This window comes from Rhinopithecus roxellana, chromosome 7, assembly GCF_007565055.1.
Source record: "Rhinopithecus roxellana isolate Shanxi Qingling chromosome 7, ASM756505v1, whole genome shotgun sequence".
Lineage (NCBI taxonomy): Eukaryota > Metazoa > Chordata > Mammalia > Primates > Cercopithecidae > Rhinopithecus > Rhinopithecus roxellana.
In genome coordinates, this window is record NC_044555.1 from 727,973 (window position 1) to 755,831 (window position 27,859).

Below are 27,859 nucleotides of genomic sequence, written 5' to 3' on the forward strand. Positions count from 1 at the left end.
GAGGTAAATTTTTTGACAATAAATTTGGGACGCACTGACTTGAGTAAAACAAGAAAAAATGTAACCTCTAAGCCATATGACTCTAAGCTAAATGACATCGTGAATATATGGAAGTATAAAATAAAAACTGATATGAAAGTTAGTGGAAATATGCAAGAAAAAGCAAGGTTAATGGTAGCATTAGTAATTGCTAGTAATAACTTTCCCTAAAGTTCCTATCACAATCTAGCACTAATTATTTTCTACTTGAATATCTGGAATGTCAATCTATTAATTTATTAATGTCCATTCTAGATACTATGCTAAGTGAATTTTAAAATTATTTTTCCTTTTTAATTGAAAGCATACCCAGACACATATTAAATAATCACAAAAAATAAACATCTATAATCATTCTGTTGTGTTTTCCTTGTCTCACTTTTCATTCTACTGAATTTTACTAATTATAAATTTAAATCTTTCAATCTTGAACTTTTTTGTTATTTCTAGACTTCAATTTTAAGAAATTATTTTTCCTCCACATATTTATAAAATATATACTTTCTCCTATATAGTATATTTGTTTCATAGTAATATTTAACTCTAATACATCCCACATTTATTTTGCTATATTATATGAAACTGATTTTTGTTTTCAGACCATAATGCAATTCTGATAACTCATTGCCTGGAGTTAAATCTGGTACCATTTCTGAGCACTACAATTGATTTCAAAGAGCTGTATCACTGCCTGCAGGACAAACATGATGTTTTCTTTTTATAATTGTTTTAAAATATATTTTGCTCTTTGTTTAGACCAACAACATAATGTCCAGATCTATCATCATTACACTTCTTTTGGATAGTTGTTGACAATATTCACCTACTTAAATTTCTAAATAAATATTGAATTTTTTGTTGACTTCTACATCTTATTGGACTTTTGTTAGCATTAGCATTACATCTAAAATGTAACTTGGGAATGGATTTGTTTAATTGTTTGTTTATTGCTAGTATAAATAGGATCTCTTCCATTTTCTAATTAGTAAGTGTAGAAACCATGGATGATAATTATTTCTAAATATCATAGACCATAACTAACTACAGAGTTTTCTTCTTAAGGCTGGCAAAACTATGATGAAAATCAGTGTCTCTTAAAGAATAAGATTAAAAAATTTTAAATCACATTAACTATAGCTAAACTATAAGTACATTAAATTGCTACAAATCATGTAGTTTTAAAAACAACCCTCAAATTTGCTAGATTTACAAACTTACCCCACTAAGGAAAACTGGCTTTCTTCTGAATTGCCTTCATCAATTATTTATTGCTGCAGGGTCGCAATAGGCTGAGGTAGACGCTCTTACGATTTCATATTAGGCAGATAGCGTTTCATTTTAAAATGTCAAGCCTTGTGCCTGTAATCACAGCTACTCAGGAGAGGGGAAGATAGCTTGAGCCCAGGAGTTTAAGACTAGGCTGGGTAATATAGCAAGACCCCATTTCAAAAATATATATATAAGCAAGCTTCTAATAATTTTAGAATCTATGCTCTTGGCCGGGCGCGGTGGCTCAAGCCTGTAATCCCAGCACTTTGGGAGGCTGAGACGGGCGGATCACGAGGTCAGGAGATCGAGACCATCCTGGCTAATACGGTGAAACCCTGTCTCTACTTAAAAATACAAAAAACTAGCCGGGCGACGAGGCGGGCGCCTGTAGTCCCAGCTACTCGGGAGGCTGAGGCAGGAGAATGGCATCAACCCGGGAGGCGGAGCTTGCAGTGAGCTGAGATCCTGCCACTGCACTCCAGCCTGGGTGGCAGAGCAAGACCCCGTCTCAAAAAAAAAAAAAAGAATCTATGCTCTTAAGACCCACATTCTCTCTTGGTTTTATTTTGCATATTCTCTTTTGAGTTTCTTAAGGGTCTTTTTGTCTGGACCTAAAGTTCTATCCAAGTATATTGAAAAAAATGGGTAGCCCCTCCTTTGAGAATTACCACATAGACTCCATTTGATCTATAGGATAGCGAGTCTTATTTTTACATGATTATATTTTGTTTAAAATAACTCAAACTGGCCGGGCGCGGTGGCTCAAGCCTGTAATCCCAGCACTTTGGGAGGCCGAGACGGGCGGATCACAAGGTCAGGAGATCAAGACCATCCTGGCTAACACGGTGAAACCCCGTCTCTACTAAAAAACACACACACACACACAAAAAAAAACTAGCCGGGCGAGGTGGCGGGCGCCTGTAGTCCCAGCTAATGTAGTCCCAGCTACTCGGGAGGCTGAGGCAGGAGAATGGCGTAAACCCGGGAGGCGGAGCTTGCAGTGAGCTGAGAACTGGCCACTGCACTCCAGCCTGGGCGACAGAGCGAGACTCCGTCTCAAAAAAAAATAAAATAAAATAAAAATAAAATAAAATAAAATAAAATAAAATAAAATAACTCAAACTATACAGAATTTAATATTTTGGAATACCAATACAAAAGAATGTTATATCAAAAGGGCAAATTTTAAAATGTTGCTAGTAAGTGATTACAATATATGTCTTAGATTTGAATATTTGAAATAACTTTAAAAAGTCGAAATATAGGGCTTTTTAATTGGGTAAGTATGCAATCAGGTTATCTTCACACAATGCTTTTATTAAAATTGGTTCAAAATATGAAGCCTTTATTTGGCAATTTTCATCTTTATGCACTTTCCAAATGTTAGCTAATTAAACTGCTTAACAATATTCCATTAAACAGTTGTATATATTTTGTGTTCATACACTCATATAAACTTTAATAATAATAATAATTCTTTTAACCGGATTTTTTTTTTTTTTTTTTTTTTTTTTTTTTTTTTTTGAGACAGAGACTCGCTTTGTCGCCCAGGCTGGAGTGCAGGGGCCAGATCTCTACTCACTGCAAGCTCCGCCTTCCGGGTTTACGCCATTCTCCTGCCTCAGCCTCCGAGTAGCTGGGACTACAGGCGCCCGCCACCACGCCCGGCTATTTTTTTTTTTTTTTTTTTTTAGTAGAGACTGGGTTTCACCGTGTTAGCCAGGATGGTCTCGATCTCCTGACCTCGTGATCCGCCCGTCTCAGCCTCCCAAAGTGCTGGGATTACAGGCTTGAGCCACCGCGCCCGGCCTCTTTTATCAGTTTTTTAAAACATCTCATTGCTTTGTTATGTCCTATTGCATTAGTAAAACTTCAAAAACATTATCATATGAAAATAATGCTAGCCAGGTGCAGTGGCTCATGCCTGTAATCCCAGCACTTTGGGAGGCCAAGGTGGGAGGATGGCTTGAGCCCAGAAGTTTGAGACTAGCCTGGACATCATAGGGACACCCTGTCTCTATTTTAAAATAAAATAAAAAGTTAGCTAGGCACACCAGCCTGGGTGACAAAGCTAGACCCTGTCTCAAAAAATTAGCTAGGCATGGTTACACATGCCTGTAGTTCCAGCTACCCAGGAGGATGAGGTGAGAGGATTGCTTGAGCTCGGGAGATTGAGGCTACAGTGAACGGTGATTGTTTCACTGCACTCCAGCCTGAGCCACACAGTGAGACTCTGTCTCCAAACAAACAAACAAACAAACAAACAAACTGAAAAGAATGCTAGTAGGCACATTTCTATATACCAACAACATCCAAGCTGAGTGCCAAATCAAGAACGCAATCCCATTCACAATAGCCACAAAAAATAAAATAAAATGCCTAGAAATACAGCTGGCCAGGAGGGTGAAAGATCTCAACAACAACAATTACAAAACACTGCTGAAAGAAATCAGTGATGACACAAACAAATGGAAAAACATTCTACACTCATAGATAAAAATAATCAATATTGTTAAAATGGCCATGCTGCCCAAAACAATTTAAAGATTCAGTGCTATTATTAAAAAGTCAAAACATAACAGGTGCTGGCAAGGTTGTGAAGAAAAGGGAACACTTATATACTACTGGTGAGAATGTAAATTAGTTCAGCCACTGTGGAAAGCAGTTTGATGATTTCTCAGAAAACTTAGAGCTACCATTGGACCCAGCATCCCATTATTGGGTATATACCCAAAGGAATATATATATTTTTTTACCATAAAGACACATGCATGCATATGTTCATTGCAGCACTATTCACAATAGCAGACGTGGAATCAACCTAGATGCACATCAGTGGTAGACTAGATAAAGAAAATGTGGTCTATATACACCATGGAATACTATGCAGTCATCAAAAAGAATGATATCAGCAACATGGATGGAGCTAGAGACCATTATTGTAAATGAACTAATGACGGGAAAGAAAACCAAATACCACATGTTCTCACTTATAAGTGGAAGCTAAACATTGGGGACATAATACAGGTGTACTTGAGGGTGGAGGGTAGAGGGAGAGAGGAGGGTGAGGATGGAAAAACTACCAACCAGATACCATGCTTATAACCTGGGTGATGAAATAATCTGTACACCAAACCCCTGTGACATGTAATTTATCTATGTAACAAACCGGCACATGTACCCCTGAAATGAAAGTAAAAATGTGGAAAAAAAATAATGCTTGTAGGCATAGTTCTATTGAATTTAAATGAGATGATACTGTGAGTCCCATTGTATATTCTTGTTCAACATATGTTTGCTTTTAAATATTTGGAATTAAATATTCTCAGTATTTCCTAATAAAGTAAGCCTGCAATAATTTATTTAGTTCCTGAAAATTGCCAAATAAAAATATAGTCTGATTTTATAATCATTATACATTTTATAAATTCATTATAATCTTTATAACACAAAAGTAGGTAAATAAAAAGCATTTTAGGTATGATGTTGACAATTACATGCTACGATCCAATAAGAAGCCGTTTTATCTTAATAACGTTGTCATAATTTTGTACAGTACTGGTGATTAGCAAAATAGCTATATTTAATAATAAAATTTTGGTTTAATATGAATGTAAGGGACCACAAAGAGATCCTACTTCACTCCCACTAGGATGGCTATAATCAAAGCAACAGACACTAACAAGTGTTGACAAGCCTGTAGAGAAACTGGAACCCTCATACATTGCTGGCGGGAATGTAAAATGGCACAGCCACTTTGAAAACAAGTTTGCTATTTCTTCAAATATTTAAATGTAAGATTGTCTTATGGCCTAACAGCATCACTCCTAGGTATATACCCAAGAAAAAAGAAAACGTATATCCACACAAAAACTTAGCAGCAGTATTCACAATAACCAAAAAGTGGAAACAACCCAAATGTTCATCACCTGATGAATGGATAAAGAAAATCAGTGTATGGGATATAATCACACAATGGGGTATTATTGATACATGCTGTAACATGAATAAACCTTGAAAACATTAAAGTAAGCAAAAGAAACCAGACATAAAAGTCAATATATTGTATGACTCCATTTATACCAAATGTCCATAGAGACAGAAAGTAGAAGTAGATTCGTGGTTGCTAAGGGCTAAAATGGGGAGTGGCTGCCAATTGGTACAGGGTTCCTTTTTGGGGTGATCCTAAAATTGTCCTAAAATTGACTGTGGTTCTGATTGTACAATTCTGTGCATATAGAGAAAACCATGGAATTGTACATATTCATGGTATGTGAATTGTATCTCAATAAAGCTATTAAAATATGCATACTATGTATATAAAAAACAATTTTATAGACAGTAGCATTTGGTGAATGTTTAACAGTTGGCTCTCTAAATGTAGTTCTGTCATGCATACAGTTGATCTTTTTTGTTTACCTTAGCTAATAAAACAATGGAGTTGCATGTCAGAACTTTACTCACTCATCAATGATGTAAATGATGTCTTTGCTGAATCACATTTTAATGGGAGAATATTTTCTTGATGTTTGTGCTATTCCCAATATGGCAGCTATAGACATGACACACTTTTAATTTAACCTGCATTATTAACATTTTCCCTATCATGTTTTAAGTGCAGTCAACAGAACAATAAATCATAGCCTGATTTGTAGCATTTGCCAATGTATGGGGTAAATACTCCCCACCCATGGTCTTTTTCAAGCTACCAACATAATGTCATTAAACATATAGTTGAGAAGAGATGTGCAGTAGTACACTATTGTGTAGTATTTCCACCATACAGATACCATAGTTGTAAACAATCTCAAAAGGTGAATGAATGAATAAATGGTAAAATGTAGCAAAATAATTAGGAATTTTTGAGTATCTATTGGTTTTGTTTTAAATATTGTTTATTTGTATTTCTATAATTTAATTTTCAATGACTGTGCTTAACAACCTGCTCACAGAATTTCTGAAAATGTGGTAACTGACCTTTGCAAGCTGGTATGGAATAATACCACTGAAATAATACCTGAATGAGGAGGCTCTGTACTTGCAATGTGAAGCCTAGTTTACACGATAAATTTGGCCCATGGAGACATGTAGACATGTAGCCTTTAATTAATGAAGCTTTAAAAAAGGGAAACAAGGTAAAATGAAAGTTCAGACGATATTAAGCAGGTTATTCATTAATTTGAGGTTATGTATTGAGTTCTTAATATATTCAAGATGCTGTAATGGGTCCTGGTAATACGAAGGTAAATAAAGATATAATTTCTGCCTTTGGGGAAAGCATAGTCAAGTTGCTGGGCTAGATATGTGAGCAAAGCAGATATTGAAAGGACTGTATTATGATAAAACAGAGATATGTTCCGAAGTCTATGGAGAAAGGAGAAGAGAAGGAGGAAGAAAAATTAAATGACAATTTTTTTTTTTTTTTTTTTTTTTTTTTTTTTTTTTTTTTTGAGATGGAGTCTCGCTCTGTCTCCCAGGCTGGAGTGCAGTGGTGTGTTCTCAGCTCACTGCAACCTCTGCCTCCCAGGTTCAAGCTATTCTCCTGCCTCAGCCTCCTTAGTAACTGGGATTACAGGCGCCCGCCACCACACCCAGCTAATTTTTGTACTTTTTAGTAGAGATGGAGTTTCACCATATTGGCCAGATTGTTCTCGAACTCCTGACCTTGTGATCCACCCAGCTTGGCCTCTCAAAGTGCTGGGATTACAGGCGTGAGCCACCGCGCCCGGCCTAAATGAGTATTTTTTGAAAGTGCAGGCCCGCATTTTGGAAGAAGTGCCATCTGAATTGGATTTAATGGATGAAGTGTGTATTAGGTGAAAATGAGAATTTAAAGCAAAGAATATAGTCGTAAATAAAAGCATGAGACTATAAAATGGAATGTGAATGGGTGACTCCCAAAATTCAGATGATAAAAACCTGTTGTGTAACTGGCATGTCCTAGTTCATTGGCCCAAGGTGCAAACACAGTCCCATCATTTATTACTTTCATAACTACTATTTGTCCTTTTTAATCCTTATTTGCCCTTATTCCGTGGACATACATCACTTATTCCTATGCTCCACCCTGCCCTATGAATTTCTATCAACTCTTGGTTCCTACTCAGACTCAGAGGAAGGGATAATAGTCCTTCATTCCCACTTTCAAACACAGGGTAATACGCAGTTGGATTCCAACGTGAAAGCTCTCTGAACAGGTGTGATCAATCACTTTTTCCAAATAAATAGTACCTAGTGAATCCAGCTTTTCTCCACAACAGTTAGGCCCCTGGTTAGAGACTCGGGTATGAGCTTGACCTCACTTGGTCTGTTCTCAGGATTGACTCCATGGAACTCCTAGTGTCTAGGCTGTGAGCAGAGCAATGCATAAGAAGGGAAGTGGTAACTTTGCTTAGACACACAGAAACCACTGAAAAGCCTCTTCACAGAACAAAGCGCTGCTCAAATTGACTTTTTCTTCTGCCTGTATTGAGAAGCAACTGGCAGTTCCCAGATCTCTCTCTCTTTCTGTGTGGGTGACTCAGTGATTGATATATATATATTTATATATATAGAGAGAGAGAATGTATCTATATAAATAATTATATTACATATATATTATATATTTTCTGCCTTAACAGGCTTCCTACTTAATGTCTGCTTTAAGAGGTTCCCTATTATCACATTGATAAAAAGCAGAGTGTTCTGTAGTTACTGCTACCACCTATGCTTTATCACTTTAAGAAATTATGTGGAAATAATCTGATCTTTGCAGTGCTTATTCCTTATGGGATCCCAGAATATAGTAGCATTCTCAATCCTTGATTCTGTCTGATCCAATCTCAAGTTTGAAAATACAGTAAGATTGATCTCTTTAGAATAGAGATGCGATTGCGTCAGTCTCCGATTTGAAACCTTTCCTCAACTTTCCATTGCCCTGAAATGGAAGTCTCAAATTTTCCACATGCCATGCGTAGAACAGCGCTGCTCCTGCTCTTGCGTCATCAGGGCTCTATTCTTCCCCTAATCTTCCCTCTACTTGCCCCTCGTCTACACTTTAGCTTCAGCCCCTTCAAAATTATTTTATTTTCCCCGAAGTCCCCAGGCTTTTTCTCACTCATGCTCTTTCCTCTCTGTCCAGTGTGTTTTTCTATTCTTCTCTCCACCCTCTTCTATTCATTCCTTGAATTTCACTGTCTGACCCACAGCAAGCCCATCTCAAGACTAGTTATAGTTCTCCTAGGTGTCCCCGTAGCACTGTAGATGCACTCAGTACTGGAGCCCCAGGCAGCGTGGGGTAGTGAAAGAACAGGTGAACCAAGATGGCTGAGAAAACAGATAGCTTCTTACATGGGTACAGGAGCCATTTTTTAGGTGTGGCAGCACAAAGCCTGCAGGTAAAAGAAATGAATAATTATAAAATTATGAAAAAAATGTGAATAAAAATGAATTTCACAGTTGATGTGGGAAAGAAAGGAGGGTGATGGGAGACAGTAATTCAGGTCCCAATGAGGAGGTCAATTGGCCTCTCTGCTAAGGATTGTCAGATTCCTTATTCGTTATTTATGAGGTTTCAGATTTACTAAAATTGTAATGGAAAATTAGGCAATACCTGGAGAGTTCTATTTATGAGTTCCAGGCATTAAGTCCCACCTAAAAACTTAAACTTGGTCTTCTGAAAGACAGATGGTGTAAATTATGGATACATACATTTTTAAACTGTAACACATCTTGATTCCGTTAGCATATAATGTTAATCAGCATACTAGGTAGTTTTTAAAGACTTCTTGTTGAATTCGTGACTACCTTGGCACTGTAACAGATAGTCCTGGTGCGAAAGAAAAAAAAAAAAAAAACAGCGCTCTTATAAAAATGTAAAGACAAAGAATATTTGATTTGAAGTTGTTTTGTAATGTTGGTTGACACTTGCCGTAGAAATATGCGATTGATTTCCAATCAATGGAATTGGCATTTATTCATTTTGTAATGTAAATATTCTCTAAAGGAGAGGGAATTTTATACTAAAATATTTCTGTACAAAGATTAATAATAAAGAAACCTCCTTGGAGCCTCAGTTTGCCTCTTAAAAGTTTGTAGGTATTTTCTGGACTTGCATTATCTGGTCATCAGTGATGACTATTACATAAAAAATCCGGCCGGGCGTGGTGGCTCACGCCTGTAATCCTAGCTCTTTGGGAGGCCAAGGTGGGCAGATTACAAGGTCAGTAGTTTGAAACCAGCCTGGCCAACAAGGCGAAACCCCGTCTCTACTAAAAATACAAAAATAAATTAGTCGGGCATGGTGGCGTGCGCCTGTAATCCCAGCTGCTCCAGAGGCTGAGCAGGAGAATTGCTTAAACCCGGGAGGCAGAGGTTGCAGTGAGCTAAGATCGCACCACTGCATTCCAACCTGGGTGACAGAGGAAGACTCCGTCTCTGGGGGGACCGGAGCAGGGGAATCCAAGTCTGTGAGGAATGTCTTAGAGAACATGCAGACAAAAGCTAAAATAGAGAAGGCTATGTCATGCCATATTAGAAATATTAGAAGAGCAATAATTTTCATGAAGTATTCTTTTTTTTTTTTTTTTTTTTGAGACGGAGTCTCGCTCTGTCGCCCGGGCTGGAGTGCAGTGGCCGGATCTCAGCTCACTGCAAGCTCCGCCTCCCGGGTTTACGCCATTCTCCTGCCTCAGCCTCCCAAGTAGCTGGGACTACAGGCGCCCGCCACCTCGCCCGGCTAGTTTTTTGTATTTTTTAGTAGAGACGGGGTTTCACCATGTTAGCCAGGATGGTCTCGATCTCCTGACCTCGTGATCCGCCCGTCTCGGCCTCCCAAAGTGCTGGGATTACAGGCTTGAGCCACCGCGCCCGGCCATGAAGTATTCTTAAACAATGAACATAATTAAGAGAATATGATTAATTTTATCCTATAAAAATGTTGTCATTGTGTAACTTGTAGAATTAAGTTGCAGATACTCATGCCCTAGTTTAGAAAGAGTACATGTAAGTGCATTCTGCTTTTCTCTGTGTTTGTACTGTAGAGTCTCTCATAAGCAAAATTTCAAGAAATATATACTATCAACTCATAGCTTAGCTCTGAGGCTTCCAGTACTCTTTTAAGAAACCTCCTTCCTTGGTCCTTAGGATCACAGAGTTCTCAGGGCCCTCTGGTAATATTCTTAAGTATCTATGGCTACCACAAATTGAGAGTTTGCTTACTTCAAATGCCAGCAAAGGTGTTGCTTTTTCATTTTCAGCCCCTCACGTGGTGCCAATCCCTGAGAGTTCCTTTGCCCCAATCCAGACTTATAAGACCCCATGTTATCCCTCAATTTCTGGTCCCATTTAGTGGTAGCAAGATCTTAAAACTACTATCTACTGGAATATTTCAGTTCTCTAATGCTGACTGAAGCTTGAGTAAGCCAGGTGCTTGTAAAGTGGCATAAAATATCCAGAAATAAACTTTACTTTCTATGGGCATTAAATTTACTTCCACCTTTTAGACAGAGACTTCAATTTACCTTATTAAAGAATTGACCAATCTGTATTCACCATTAAAACATTCTAAGTAGCATATTGAAATAAACTAATCTTCATAGTAGTATAATCGATTTTACCTGTAATGAAAATCCCAAACATTTATTATCATGATTTTTATTTTTTTTTTTGTTTTTCTACTTGAGTATGTGTTAGCTTCTTTAATTCAAATGTTTTCTTTATGAATTAAAAATATTTTAATAGCATTCTCTTAGCATCTCGGATTTATGGTTCCTTTTCCTTTGCAGCCAAAGATTTTCTATTTCCCACATTCAAGACTGAGAAACACCTTATATCTGCCCTATAAAATCTTATAATTAGCAACATTATGTACCCTTTGATATCATGCTTCAAGAAAGGCATATCACCTCTATGGTATCCTTCGCAATCATTCATGACCTCAAGCTAATCATGAGAAAACCTCAGGCCAACCAAATTGGAAAAATGTTCTACACAATAGCTGACTAGTCCTCTTGGAAATTTTATAAGTAACTCACATTCCATTAAACAAGCCATGTTGTCGAAAACACACATTCTATCAATTTGACAAAGATTGAAAATCCCGGAAAAATTTTTCTTTTAGAAAGATATTTTATTAAATCAATGAAAAGTGATCAAAATGTTACCTGTTTGCCTAAAATGAGCGTGAACAAATAGTTTTTTAACACTTTTCCATCACTTCTCTCTGCAGGTGACTCTGCTAATCTAACTTGCAGAGCTTTCTTTGGGTACAGCGGAGATGTCAGTCCTTTAATTTACTGGATGAAAGGAGAAAAGTTTATTGAAGATCTGGATGAAAATCGAGTTTGGGAAAGTGACATTAGGTAATTTTTTCTTTTCTTTTAACTCGTACAGTCAAGAGTAACATTTACTCCGTTAGTGAATAGAAAGTAAGCTGAAAGGGTTTTTTCTTGTTGTTTTACTATTATCATAATAAAAATATTTAATGATAAAGAAACAAAATACTGGTAAGAGACTTACTATAGAATTGCAAAACATGAATGTCATTTGCAAAGAATTTAAGAAAAATAACGACGATTGTTTCGTTAAGCCATATACTGAGTGTGGCTGGGCGTGGTGGCTCTTCCTGTAATCCCAGCACTTTGGGAGGTCAAATTGGGTGGATTGCTTGAGGCCAAGAGTTTGAGAGTAGCCTGGCCAACACGGAGAAACGTTGTCTCTACTAAAAATACAAAAATTAGCCAGGCGTGGTGGTGCATGCCTATCATCCCCGCTACTTGGGAGGCTGAGGCATGAGAATGACTTGAACCTGGGAGGCAGAGGTTGCAGTGAGCCAAGATTCTGCCACTGCACTCCAGCCTGAACAACAGAGTGAGACTGTGTAAAAAAAATATATATATATATACACACACATATATATATACATATATATACATATATACACATATATACACATATACATATACATATATACATATATATACATATACATATATACATATACATATGTATACATATATACATATACGTATATACATATACACATATACATATACATATATATACATATACATATACACATATACATACATACACATACATATACATATACATATAGACATACATATACATATACATATATATACATATATACACATATATATACATATATACATATATATACATATACATATATACACATATATATACACATATATATACATATATATATATATTTACTGAGTGTGAGATCAAAATACCATAAAATATAGAAAATGTGTTAGTGTACTTTTTGTATATGAGACCTTTTAAAAAAAAAAAATGTTCTTTGGAAGGCCGAGGTGGGCGGATCACCTGAGGTCAGGAGTTCCAGACCAGCCTGGCCAACATGGTGAACCCCGTCTCTACTAAAAATACAAAATTAGCCGAGCATGGTGACGGGCCACCTGTAGTCCCAGCTACTTGGGAGGCTGAGGCAGGAGAATCGCCTGAACCTGGGAGGTGGAGGTTGCAGTGATCGGAGATCGTACCATTTCACTGCAGCCTGGGTGACAAGAGCGAAACTATCTCAAAAAAAAAAAAAAAAAAAAAAAACACCCCCACAGGAAACATTAACAAGGTACAAGGACTCAAGCAAAACACAATCTCTATCATTTCCTTTTATGTATTTTTACATATTTCAGCCACCAAGTGGAATAGAAGCTGTTGATGGTAGTGATAAGGATACACAAAATATTTTTATCACCTTTCTTAGTCTGACTTTAAGGTCAAAATATTTGTATAGTGGGAATGATAACATGAAAATATTTGAAGGCATAATGCCTAAGCCCCTTTTTTGTTAAATGTGTTTAGTTATTTATTCATTTAAGTGTAAATATATTCAATGCTGACTATAATTATGCTTGGGCATGGATACTTATTTTTAATCATAATATAAATATGCAAGAACAATAATAATAAGTAAGTTACAACTACATCAAAATGATGATTACTTCTAAACATCCTCCCATCTAAAGATTGCATCTTCTGGGTATATACAAACATTTAAATCATGGTCCCCCATTCTAAATGTCAAGGCTTTTAAAACTGTATCAAAGGTAAAAGAGAAAATGATTTTCAATAGAAAAAAAAACATATGAAACTGTCACATAGGGTTATTTCTATTGGGACCTTCTTTCTGGCAACAAATACATAAGAATATTGTACTCTGGAATGCCCCAGTGGGATTCCAGAAGGCTAAATGGACAATGGTCTAATATGTACTGAAACATTTCTCTGCTGTTTTTCGTATTTAAAACTTCACTCTTATCTTTTACCCATGGTCTATGAAATGCTAAAATAAATGAAGGACAATTAACCTCCTAACTTTTGCCCCCTCTGGCTTTGTGTGTGTTCAGGGAAGTTTCTAGAAAGGTAGTTTACTTTAATTCTGCATTTAAAAATGTTGAACAGAGATGACAACGAGGTTAGTGAGCATTTACCATTAATTTTAAATGTCAGAGTTAAGTACTTTACCAGAACTTTTAGTCTACAGGTTTATAATTTCACATTTCTTCCAAAACAGGCAATTTGTTAATATCATTAACAGAAGTCAGACTGAAAATTTCAACTGAAATGTCAAAATAGCTCAGAAATTTTTTTTTCTTTCTTTTTTAAAAAATTAGCCTGACATGTAATTAGGCCTTCAGCCTGAGACATTAGAATTTTTATCTCAACTTACATAATATTTCTTCTTAAAGGGAAAGCAAATTGTAAACTTTCTCTTCAAGGTCTTTCTCACCTCCTTATTATGACAGTGTGATTGTCCTGCTAAGGGAGATAATTAACTGCAACTTCATTAACATCTACAAAGACAAGCTTCCTCATTAGAAGTGAAGAAGAAAAGGGCAGGATATAATTTAATTAACATAGCATCAATTCATAGCCAAATTTGAAGCACAGATTTCATAGGTATTTTTACATCAGATTTGGATTCATCTACCTTTCTTTCTTGTTTGTGTATGTGTCTGTTTGTGTGGATATTTGTTTTGTTTTGTCGCTTTATATTTTAGAATTCTTAAGGAGCATCTCGGGGAACAGGAAGTTTCCATCTCATTAATTGTGGACTCTGTAGAAGAAGGTGACTTGGGAAATTACTCCTGTTATGTTGAAAATGGAAATGGACGTCGACACGCCAGTGTTCTCCTTTATAAACGAGGTGAGTGTAACCTTCTAAGCTTGAGTGGTCAACTGAATGTATGATGGGAGAAAAAATCATTGGGAACCAAGAAACAAATTCAATTTCGTTTTTCTCCACAAAGTTCTCCTAAATAAAATAATCATATTTGCATTAGAGCCACCAAGGCAAACAGCACAGTAGATGGGTGAGTAACTCAGTCTCTAAAATCAAATTTGGATTCCTTGCTCCTCTTTAATACCAACTGTATAACTTTGGGCAAAACATGTAACTTCCCTAAGCTTTAGTTTTCTGATCTATAGAATGGGGAAAATAATAGTATCAACTCTTCAGTGTGTTGTAAGAATAAAATAAGACAAAAAATGTGAAGGGCTTGACAGAGCCTATACAAGGAAAGTCATTAAATGCTATTTATTATTATTAGAAATAGATATTAGGGGCCGGGTGCAGTAGCTCACACCTGTAATCCCAGCACTGTGGGAGGGCAAGGCAGGTGGATCACTTGAGGTCAGGAGTTCAAGACCAGCCTGGCCAACATTGTGAAACCCTGTCTCTGCTAAAAATATAAAAACTAGCTGGCAGTAGTAGTGCGAACCTGTAATCCCAGCTACTTGGGAGGCTGAGGCAGGAGAACCACTTGAGCCTGGGAGGTGGAGGTTGCAGTTAGCGGAGATCGGGAGATGGCGCCATTGCACTCCAGACTGGGTGACAAAGTGAGACCCTGTCTCAAAAAAAAAAAAAAAAAAACAAAAGAAAAAGAAAAGAAATAGATACTAGTTTCTTTAAAAAACAACAACAACAACAACTAAATGGTTTTAAGTCAAAGATTGTGTTTCTTATGGGAAGGTTGCTCCTTTAGTGTAAGAACTGTCTGGTGAATTCCCCACTGCAGTATTTTTTGACATGTTGTTTCTGCCTTGGATAACTTTGATATGTACGATATTCTCCCATGATGAATAGTAATGCATTTTTAAGTAAGATAGGCTGTGGTTGAGTGCAATGTCTGTTGTGCTAACTCTGCCTCTACAGCACCCCATCACCTTTTGCATAGGATTAAATGCATTTAAATTTATATTGAATTGTTTGAAATAAGAGATAACTGTAAAATGTGAGTCATTCCTGTTAGTAAAATTGTTTATGTATATTACAAGAGAAAAATATATTTTTCTACATTATGCTAAGTTAAAACTTTCTACTCTTTGGAACAAGCACTCTTGACGTTCTCTTACTCAGCAAATTTACAATGATTTTAATTTCAAAGCCCGTATTTAATCCTAGACTCTTTGAGGTTTGAAAAGAAAGAGAACATTGAAGGCTGTTCCCCCTACTTTATTGGGCAATAGATTCCCTTTGAATAATATTACTGAATGCTATTAAAATAGACACCTCTGTTGTCAAGGTGACTATGATATTAAAAGAGTCTACTTTTTAGGGATGTGAGTCAAGGGGAAAGGTATGCAGCAGCTAGCAATATGATTGTATCTTTCTATAGGATATAGCCAATCAAGGAAGGGATTTTAGTAGAAATATCATACATATACAAGTACAGAAATAGCTTCTCATTGTTAAAAGCAACTTAAGTGTTGTGTAATTGAACTTCTTATCCTGCCATAACATCTTCTGAAGTGATCTATCAGCTTATACTGGATCACATTCCCTCTCAAGGAAGTCCATTTTATCTTTGGAACAAATCTGTTAGAAAGCATTTCAGTTTCCTTGTCTGTCTATCCATTGGCCCTAGTTCTGTACTTTTAATCACTCTTCCCCGACAGCCCTTCAAATGTTTGATGACAGTCACCATGAGTCTCCGAACCTTTACTTCACCAGATTCAGCCTCTTTAGCTTCTTTTACTCATTCTTCATTTTTATTAGTGAAATACTTTCACCCTTCTGGTCACTCTCTTGAATGTGCTTTAATTAAAGAGTTTGAATTATTCCTCAAAAATGGAGTTAGGAGAGAGAAGATGTAGAGCACATAAAAATGGGTTGACTTGGACAACATAGTTTTTGGGAGGGAAAGGGAAGGGTGACAGTTAAGTAGGAATCAAAGGAGAAGGGAAGAAAAATGAATTGTATCTAAGGATAAAGCTACTAAAGCTCTGTTTTTGCAGAGAGGCACACAGGCAAGAAGGGGTCAAAAAACCTCCAGGCTATTTTTAGCATACGTAGCTTAAGGATAAGTTGCCGAAAGCTATGAAACCTTCCATTTCTAGAAAAATAAATGAAGAATCAAGAAAATTACTTGAAATTTTTTCCAGTAATATTTGATTTCTTAAACGTGAAAAAAATGTGGTCAATGTTAGAGTATTCTTCAATACTTAAGTCTTTTAGTATGTTTTTCAAATATGCATTTATACAAACAGCAATGTATTCTTAAGAAATAAAAGCATTAACAAGCCAAAAAAAAAAAAGTCCTTCCAAGACATGTACTCCAAAAGTCCCTCTTCAAGTGAATGTATGCCTTCCTTTTAAGGGAGCTGCAGCAAACGAGTCATCAGTTCACAAAGACACCAATGGATGCAATTTCCTGCTCTTGAGGGACTCATGATTATGTGGAATGATCTATCCCACTAATCTTGGGGGGAAAAAAAGGACTTTGGTTCACATATGACATGACCTGAACTTCATCAGCCCTGCCAGGTTGAGGAGAACGGCACACAGCATATATGAAATGATAGGTTTGGATCTTTGATCATGGAGTCTCTAAAAAGTCAAATGTCTTGTCATGCTAGCAATGGTGTAATTATCAGGTGGGTTGCTATATTACTCAGAATACTAAGGCTTAGATAAGGAACTGGGAGCTTTCACTATTAATTGTATTTTTCTGCCATTTACTCATAAATTCCTTAACTTATAAGCCTTCACAGTCTTCCCTTTTAAAACCTCCCTAGAGAGACATGTTCAAACATTTGTTGAATACTGATCTTGTACACCACAAGCTGTCATTGCTTCTGACAGGTAAACCTTCCAGGACATTCCTTTGCCAAAGTCATCTAAGCAATTTTTCCTTCACTGTTACCTTTTGTTCAGTATCATTGACATAATAAAATGATTTCAGAGCCCTCCAATGGGTGGTATGGATTCTTTGAAACATTGCTTCCTTGTATCAAATGTGTCTTCCTTAATGCCAAGGGGATACTATAATAAATAATTCAGCTACATTTGAGCTAGGCTATGTTCTGGGTCAGCCTTTTATCTGCATAAAAGAATCATAAGTCCATGAAAGCCTGCTGAAAATCTACCAAGAAATTTGACCATAGAAAAATCTTGTTCGAGAATATCCAAAGTTGCCAATTCCTGCAGCCAGAAAAGGTACTAGGTTCATCAGAATCTCATCGGACATGCAATATAGATATATTTCACTTATTGTACAGAGCACTAGAATATGCAGTGAGAGAAAGACAGAGAATGAAAGGGCAAGGCCCATGGGCCATATTGGTTTATGACTGCCCTGCTCCTTACTCTTCACTCCTGCCAGAAACTTCTATTCAATCCTCTTTGCCAGACCCTGGCCTGGCAAGCTTGAGCATTAGATCCAGGCTTCAAAAATAATCAAAGTAAAGCGCTGACAAATTAGACATTGCATTATTTCTGGTTCTTGTTATTGCCCATACTTGATTGAATTCCACGTCTGAGTCTCTGAATCTTTTACCCAGATACACTTGCTACTGCCTGTCCAACACGCACTGAACATTGACCTTCGGTTTTCCTCCAAAGCTCTGATCTGTCCTATTCTCTCCATTTTTTACTTTTGCATTTCTCTGACACAAACAATACTCCAGGTAGATACCTAGCAGTATTGTGCTCTGACCTCAGGCCTAGACACTCTTGTACCCATCAGGCTGTCTCAGATTCCTTCTTCACTCTCTGTGCCTTCTGTGTATACTCTCATTTTTAATGACCTCACAGTGCAGACATGTTTATTATCTTAATGGTTAAGGGCATGGACTTAGGAGTAAGGCTGGCTGTGTTCAAAACCCAAGTCTGTTCTTACTAGCTGTGCTATCTGGGGCAAATCTTTAATCAATTTGAGCCTCAAATTTCTCTTCTATAAATGGGAATAATAATAAGACTTCTCACATAGAGCAGCTGTGAGGATCCAATGAACTCATATGTGTAAATACTTATCACAGTGTCTGGCACGTACTTAGCACCCAAAAAATGTTAACAAGCTATTACAAGATTTCTTTGCTCTAACTATGTGATACTCTGGGTAATGAAGGATGCAGCAATTCCGTGTTCCATTAAAAATTCCCTGAATTCTAGTTCATCTTTCATCAAAATCATCAGCTTTAGCTCCAGCAATTTTGTTCCGTCAATTCTGAATTTGACTGTATAATAGATTTACTTTGGTTTGAGTGTACTGTCCTAAAGGATAATTTTGTTTATGTATTCATGCATTTAGTGATGACTAAGAACCTACTATGTGCCTGGCATTTGTGCTAACCAAAGTTACAGGCATGAAAAATAAAATTAAATGAACAGGAAATAAGGATCAATATAATTTGGAATGCCATCCACTGCTTTTTAAATGACAGTGATATGAAACATTCCTAATATACGACTGTGCTTCCTAGTGAGTGTTTCACTTTGAAACTGTCACTTTGGGGATGTTCATTAGCAATCCTGCTCTGAAGGGTTATATTTATTTATATGGATTACAATAATATGGCAATTCATTAATCAAAAATTAGTTTGGGAACTGGCAAAGTATCTATCTGAGAGACTCAGCACTAGTTAATAATAATAAACATCTAGGTTTTCTTTATTTCCCATCTAACCTATTTTACTTCTTGTGTGTACTCTCTTTATCCCTTCAAAGAATGTAATCAATAGAAATTAGACCTGCTCAATAAACTCCCTAGACCTAAAAATATCTTTAGTAATGTAATTAAGTGCACATCATTTAGGATGCATTGTTTTAAAGCCAGATGAATTTAAACCCAGTGGACTCCTTTAACCCTTCTTGTAATGAATCATCCTTGTAATATGTGCCCCATCCTTGTTAGTATTTGCCTAGTGAATTTATTTACTGAGAGATACAGTAAGGTCATACAACGGTGCAAACTTCTTTTGGGACTGGCCATTTGACATCTTTGACCATAGATTTCAGAATATGTTAAAGCCAAACCTTGTTCAGAAATCAAAATCTCCTACCTCCCTGTATGGCAGCATTTCCCTAGAAAGACAATGACCCATTAAAAGCTGAGCTGATGTCAATGAAATGGATACTTTTACTGAGTCCTAGCTTATGCAGTGCCAAAATATTAAGGAATTTTAGTAATGTTGCTGCAGCATCTCCAAATAGAAGCCAACGAGTTTAACAAGTTCTCTCCTTGGATAAGATTTGACATTTTGTAGTCAAAATTTTCTTTTGTCCTGTAACTGTTTTTTTTGTTGTCGTTGATGGGTGGGGCCTCTCTGCTCCTCATTTATGTAAGACATCTAAATAGCAGACTCCAACGTCATATTTTTTTCTTGGTAACTAATGCCAAAACAAATAACCAAACATATTTGGAGACTATTATGAATGCCATTAGCACAAATTGTCCAATACTAATGATTTTGTACCTCTGCACTTCTTTTTTTATTATTTATGTTTATTTTTACAGGCAAGGTCTCACTCTGTTGCCCAGGCTAGAGTGCAGTGGTGTAATCATGACTCACTGCAACCTTGAATTCCTGGGTTCAAGCAATCCTCTGGCTTCAGCCTCCCTTGTAGCTAGGACTGCAGGTGCACGCCACTACACCTGGCTATTTAAAAAAAAAAAAAAAAAAGTAGAGACAGCGTCTCCCTATGTTTCCCAGGCTGGTCTTGAACTCCTGTGCTTAAGCGATCCTCCTGTCTCAGTCTCCCAAAGTGGTTGGATTACAGGCGTGAGCCACTGTGCCCAACTCCCTGTGTGCTTCTTGATATGGATATTCCAACAAGGCTATTGATTGCCAGCAAAGTTGCAGACATGACTATTAACCACTTTAGCTGACTATTTCCTTAGACTTAGAATATATTATTTAAATGAGATTAATCCCAAGTTATTGTTTTTGCCTCAACTGTGAAATGTTTTGAAGGCTTTCTTTTTTTTTTTTTTTGAGACGGAGTCTCGCTCTATCACACAGGCTGGAGTGTAGTGGCATGATCTCGGCTCACTGCAAGCTCCGCCTCCCGGGTTCAAGCAATTCTGTTGAAGGCCTTTTGATCCTAGTTTTTGCTAATCAGTTATAATATGGAGGTATGTTATGTAACATTGTTGGGCCTCTTAGCCATTTTGGTCACACAGTTTTCTTCTCTGTGAATGAGAATAACCAAGTAACACCTTTGTTTGAAAAGAAAAGGACCACTGTCTACTGATGATTAACTTTTTTCTCAAATAATAAATGACAAGAGGGTGATCCTGGACAAAACCAATGTGGAGGGCCAAGAATAATATACTCTTTAGTCTTTAATCATTCCTGTTGATCATTCATGTGGGCCAAAGCTCTTAAACATTTAATTATACATGGTTATAGTCACTGCAAGTCCTTTCTTGCTTTATTGAGTTTTACACTTGTTTCCTTAACTAAATGTTCAATTCTTGATACAGATCTTTAACTTGTATTTCTCTCTTATATGCTTCAAAGTACCAAACCCACTTAGTAAATGTGATGAATGGGCTGATTAAATGTATTCTGAGTGATCTAAACTTTGTCTATAGCAGGATTTCTCAATCTTGTCACTACTGACATTTTGGGCTTGGTAATTCTTTGTTGCTGTAGGGGCTGTCCTGTGCATTGTAGATCATTTAGCAGTATTCCTAGCTTCTGCCCACTACATGTCAATACAACCTTCCTCAGTTATGAAAACCAAGAATGTCTCCAGACATTGCCAGATGTCCCCAGGGGTCAAAACTGCTCCTGGTGACAACCACCGCTCTACAGTATAGATATCAAAAACTCAATCTCTTCCTGGAAATGATGTCAACACTTAAGCTGCTCAATGTAGGGAAATTCAAAATAGAAGGACAAGTATTTTAATCTTGAAAACCTTCCAGGATTATACCAAATGTGGCTGGAAGGTCAACAGAATGGCTGTTCTTACACCATACGAATTGACAAAATTTAGGTTCCTTGTATTTCCATGCTTAGAGAGTCAGCTAAAAGCCCCTAGACCAATGCTTCACAAACTTTACAGTATGCACAAATCACCTGGGAACTTTGTTAAAAAGCAGTTCATTAGCCTGGGGTAGGACTCAAGATTAGAATTTCAATCAAGTTCCTTAGTCTGTGGACCGCAGCTGGCATACCAAAGCCCTTGCCTAGACAATAGATCTTTCTAATTAGCTTGGTAGCCTCTAATAGGTAAAGAGAAACTAGTTCTGTTGAGCTCACTGTTTCCATGAGAAAGGAATGAAAGCTAAGTGGAGCCAGTCAGTGCGACTGTTTTTAATTAATTGCCTCATTCTTTTTACATGGTCAACACCTTTGAACCTATTTGAACAGTGGTTCATTGGACTCACACTCTACTCTGAATGAGGTTACTTGCTTCACCTGTTCAATGAATTGTGCTATATAACATATTTGCTACTCAGATGTCTAAGAGGGCATTTTCTTCAAGTATTCAAATAATTAACCTCTTAAATGAAGAGGGCCCTCACTGTTGGACCCATTTCCTATGTACCTCATTTTTTTAAAAGGAAATACACTTAGGAATGTCTCAACAACATATATATGGATATACATATATGCTTTAGCCTATGCAAATAATCTAGCCTATGCAAATAACATAAGGAGGAACACGATTGTATGGTGAACAGTAAATACTGCTGATTTTCTGTTTTGAACACTTATTTGTATTCAGCAAACTGTCAATTAAGTGTGGCAAGAAAGGATGGAGATTGTATGGAATTGAACTGCCAGATATTATTGGTCAAAGGTATGCCTTAAAAATGAAAGAGAGAGAGAGAGAGAAAGAAAGAAAGAAAGAAAGAGGAAGGGAGAAAGAAAGAAAGAAAGAGAGAGAGAGAGAGAGAGAGAGGGAGGGAGGGAGGGAGGGAGGGAGGGAGAAAGAGGAAGGGAGAAGAAAGAAAGGAAGGAAGGAAGAGAGAGAGAGAGAGAAAGAGGAAGAAGAGAGAGGAAGGAAGGGAGGGAGGGAGGGAGGAAGGAAGGAAAGGAGGGACGGAGGGAGGGGAGGGAAGGAAGGACCACAGCAACACAGACTGGTTAAAACCGTCTCTACGAGTTCAAACGTTTAATTCATTTTAACAGGCATCTGTCTAGCATCTAACAGAGGCTGTGAAACACAAGTATTTTTACAGATGAAGCAACTAAAGTAGTGTGCGAATAGTCAAAAGTACGCAATGTATTTGAATACTGCCAATTTCTATGTGACCACTGAGCTGCCAGTGGCAGCAGTCTACTCAAGTGAGGGTAGAAGGAATCCACTGGAATTCGTGTCTGTGTATTGGAAAATGATAAACAGGCAGTTTAGAAAAAATAATTAAGTTTAAAACATTAGCAGGAAGCCCACAGAAATTATCTAGCACACAGCAAAATTCCACTTGTGTGATCAGAGATTCCAAACAAGATAGTATATTCCTAGCCACCACCTACCAACAACCACTCACTCCTCCTTCTCAGAACCACCTTCGTATTTTCATTATTTCTGGGTCTAAGCAACCTGTTGATTGACAATGCTTCATATCCCACTCCAAATCTCACTTCACTGCAGGCTGCTTAACAGAGATAATTCATATAATGCTGTTGTATGAAAAAGTGACAAATCATTCTAATTCAACAAAGATGTATTGAGTGCCAGCAATGGGCAAAGCACTGGGTTAGGCATCCTTACTAGTTGACTCACTGCTACCAGAAGGATGTCTACCACCATGCTGGAGCATTTAAACAGCATTTTTGGGAAAAGGGAGATAGCTGTGCATTTTAATGGCTGCAAATTCCTGCATTTTGTAGAGAAATGTCACAACTGGGTCATAAAATGCAAGGTGTAACTTTTAATAAGCAGTTCCTGTATGTTGAACTTTGACAACCAGGTCAGTAAAGTGAGAAATTAGACACGACGCATAAAAAAATGCCAACTAGTATCTCAGGTCATATAGTAGGAAAAAAAAGTGTTGATTTCCAATAAATTACCATGGTAACTTGTATTAGATTTTAGTGTTGAGAATTACATTTGCCATCTGTGGGAAATATAATATCTTTTTGTATCTAATTTTGGGGCACGTGTTCTATTTTTAGCATGTGTTCTATGAAAAATAATAAATTGGGAGGTCAATTTGGGTAAATTAAAAGTGCATATTTAAATTCTATAAAAATATAATTTATTTTTAATTCAAAAATAATTAAAGTAGTACATTTAGGAAAGCACACAAAGGTCATTTTTAAAACCACCCCCAAATTGTTACCAGTAAGTGAAATTGGATATGAATGAGAATTGACTAAAAAGTGAGAAATTCTCAACTGTGATGAAAAAATGGACAGTTACTTGAGAGTATTTTGCTTTTGACTCTTTAGCTTTGTGTGACCTAGAACCAATCTCTTTGTGTCATTGTTCTTCAGTTTTATCATTTGTAAACTACTTGCCCCTAGCCCCACTGTGGGAATCTTGAAAGAGCATATATGATACTGGGTGACTAATAATATATATTAGACCATTTGTCATATTTTACAGATTCTCAGAGTTTTTAGACATTGTGCCTCCTTTTGCCAATTTTGAAAGTGAGATATGGTGGTTGCTCTTCCTAGGGATTTTCTTATGCCTTAAGTGTTTGAAAAGTTGACTCAGATCTTTAGATGTCAAGTTTCTGTAACTGCGAAGTAGAAAATACAATTCCTTATGACATGCAACTGCAGTTCAAAGTACCGACTTACAATGGTTGCCAAATTCATGCAAACTAAAGTGGAAGAGGCCATTTTCAAAGCCTGAAAGTATTAAATATAAATTACCTGACTTACATCAGTTTAGAATTATAATTCTACTCTGTATGTAATGTAAAATGAATTTGACTTAAAAATTTATTTATACCACCCCACAGTTTCAAGGTAATGACTCCAAACTGCTTGGGTACATTTCTAATTCTCCCCAAACAAATATGTCTGTAACATGTAAATGCCTTAATGTTGAAAGCAACTGAAAGAAATATATTAAAGATACAGCAATAAAATTCTATCTAGTTAGACTTCTTCAGTAGACTGCTGCCACTGGCAATTCAGTAGTCACATAAAAGTTGGCAGTATTAAAATACATTTTCTTCTGTGGCTGTTCACATACTAGTTTAGTTTCTTCATCTGAAAAACAATGCAATTAGTCAAAATGAAATTTGAAATTTTTACCTCCTCTAAAATCAGATGATTGACTCCACGTTTTATGTGAATATTCATAAACTGTTGCCAAAACTGATTATTATTTATGAAGAGAAAAACTCCACAGTGGTGTTTAAAAAATTCCTGTTAGACTTGCCTTGCTGAACCAGGCATCTTTCAATGATAGCTGCATAAGCAGATAGACAAATAAATAAATAATTAGGCTAAAGTGGTTACCAAGAGAACTCTTAGCAGAACACAGCTTGCAAACCACATTGGACAAATTCCATTCCAAACTGCCCATAATAAAAGGCAAAATATAAGCTATTTTGTATTATTAGTATTTAAAGCCATAGATCAATTGCCTATGTTAAGGCTACATGAAAACCTAATACATTAGAAAGAGATGCATTAAAAAATTTAGTGAAGTATTAACAGTGGTTATCTCAAGGTGGTATGATTCCATGTGATGTTTAATTTCTTATCATTCTTATGCATTTTTCAAATTGTTTACTAAAAGCATGTTTTATAGAGTCAGAAGAAAAGTGAGAAAAAATAAATCTATTTTGGTATAGCTACTGAATATGTTTTTTCTTTTTTTTTTTTTTGAGACGGAGTCTCACTCTGTCGCCCAGGCTGGAGTGCAGTGGCCAGATCTCAGCTCACTGCAAGCTCCGCCTCCCGGGTTTACACCATTCTCCCGCCTCAGCCTCCTGAGTAGCTGGGACTACAGGTGCCCGCCACCTCACCCGGCTAGTTTTTTGTATTTTGTAGTAGAGACGGGGTTTCACTGTATTAGCCAGGATGGTCTCGATCTCCTGACCTCGTGATCCGCCCGTCTCGGCCTCCCAAAATGCTGGGATTACAGGCTTGAGCCACTGCGCCCGGCCCGCTACTGAATATTTTTGAAAATGCTTGTAGAAAACCTATCATTACTCTCTGCTATAAAATCAAGTTATTTACACATTTTTCAAGTATACTGAAATCTATTTGCTTGAGTATATACTGTTGCTCACACTATGTCTGTTTTACAAAACAACATTTTAGGGGACACCTTACTTCCACATTATTTTCTCAAGCCACTGATAATTTTCCTATATGCTGAAAATCAATACATATGGTGAGATGAAAAGATAATGCCCTATTCTTTGTGAAGCGGAGCTATGTTATTGCTATTTTGGTAAAAGATAAGTCATTATTGAGGACAAGCCTTTTATGTATACCAGCACAGAGGCCACTAAAGTATGTGAGCCGCAGACTTCTTAAGTCTGTCATGGTTTAAGGAACCACTTACTGCGCCCTTTGGATGAGGCAAGTAATGGTAGGGTCTCCTATTGGTAACTCCCAAAACATGATCATTTTTTCATAGATTGTTAATGGGTGGGGAGTTTTTTTTAAAAGGTTAATAGAGTCTTGAAAGCATCTCTTTACAAAATGAGAAAGAAAGGCAAATTTACCACTATTTTCTTCAGCATGTTTATGAATTCAGAAGTGATCATAAACATTCAACATAGAGAAGAAATATATTTTTCTGTTTTTCCCACTGGGGGAAATGAACCAGCATATGGTCTTTGTTTTAATACTTTGTAACTCTGGAATCACCAAGATTTTGAATGAGACTTGTCTCAAGAGATAAACTATTACCAACAAATTTTGCCACACACATTTTCTTCTAATGCTTTCAATAAGTCAGAAATACATTAAACCCCTAAATAAAGAATATTAAAATAATAACATAAAATTATGAAGTTTATTAATGTATCCCATTTGTATATTGCAATACAATCAGTTTATATGTGTGTATAATACTGTTAAATGTATTTTCATCAATTAAATATCTATAAATCATCATACTATATTTGTTTAGAAGAGTTCAATATTTCTGTAGAAAACATGGCTTCTTCTATTGGTTATCTAGGCAGTCCAGATGTTCTGGGTTCGTTGGCCAATCCAAAGCATTCCCAATGGAAGACCAAATTGTTCTAACTATGACAATATACCCTCTTGAGGAAAATTGCTTTCAGGATAAACATTGCATCCCTTAACAAGGAGGAAAATGGCAATGCCACCTTCACTCTGACAATTTTCTCTCCAGAGATGTTTTGTAACATTCCATCTGTGCCTGTCTATTTGTATGACATGTTAAGAAGGAAATTCCTAGTAGAGGGAAAGCAATACTTTTCTAAGGTATTTTCTTTTAGGCATCAGTGAAGTTTGACACCTTGATATACAATAGCCCTGTCTTCCAAGCTGGTCACCTGAGGCCCTTTTTGTTCTTTATTATAACACTATCTTCCTTCTTTGTCTGTCTTCTCCCCATCATACTTAATCTTATGAGATCAGAGATAAAGGAAGCCCCATCTGAATACTTTGTACCTGTATGTGTGTGCAAACACACATAACGGTCTGTGTACATCTCACATTATAGTCTTGAGATAGAAATATTTCAAACACCGCCTTTATAATCTAAAGGGGAAAGGTTTTCTGCAATAAAGCTCTATCTGTGTTAGTAACTTCACAGTATACATTTTGAAAATATAGGGCAATTTTTCCCAAGGGAGAATCATTGTCCTATTGTAGTGACCTATCTTTGCGAAACCTGGTTTAATGGGTTCCATGAATCCTCAAACAAATATTTATTGAAAAGGTACATGCTATTTGCTTTAAAAATTAAAAAAAAGATCAACAACATATTCTAGCTGAGAAATCAAAGCATGAGTTTGCCTACCTTCACCTATCACATCGTACATTCATTTTCCCAGTGCTCCATACCAAACTACTTGCCAAAATCCTTTACAGCTACCTCTGCATTGTGTCACTCTGTGTCTGACCCCCATCTCTAAAATACTCGAAACACACACACATACAAATACCCCAAGTGAATTTCTCATCTGGCTTGTAATTGTGATACTTATAATGTAGCATTTCTTACACTTATATAAAAGAGGTCTAGCACAGTGACATTTAAGTTCTCAATAAATAGCTCTTATTATTTATTATTTATTAGTTGCTTACATGCCTGACTCTGAAACTAGACATGAGCACCTTTAATACAAAAACTATTTCATCCATCATTTTATCACTAGAACTCAAAAGCGCTATACC

At 36.7% G+C, this 27,859-nt stretch overlaps 1 protein-coding gene across 1 annotated transcript in view; it reads left to right on the forward strand.

The window, feature by feature from the left end:
• Positions 1 to 27,859, forward strand: part of IL1RAPL1 (interleukin 1 receptor accessory protein like 1) — a 717,019-nt gene that overhangs the window by 665,340 nt on the left and 23,820 nt on the right. Inside the window, exons 5-6 of the mRNA XM_030934238.1 lie at positions 11,516 to 11,648; positions 14,337 to 14,482. Coding sequence (XP_030790098.1) covers positions 11,516 to 11,648; positions 14,337 to 14,482 — 279 coding nt within the window. The remainder of the gene's footprint in view (positions 1 to 11,515; positions 11,649 to 14,336; positions 14,483 to 27,859) is intronic.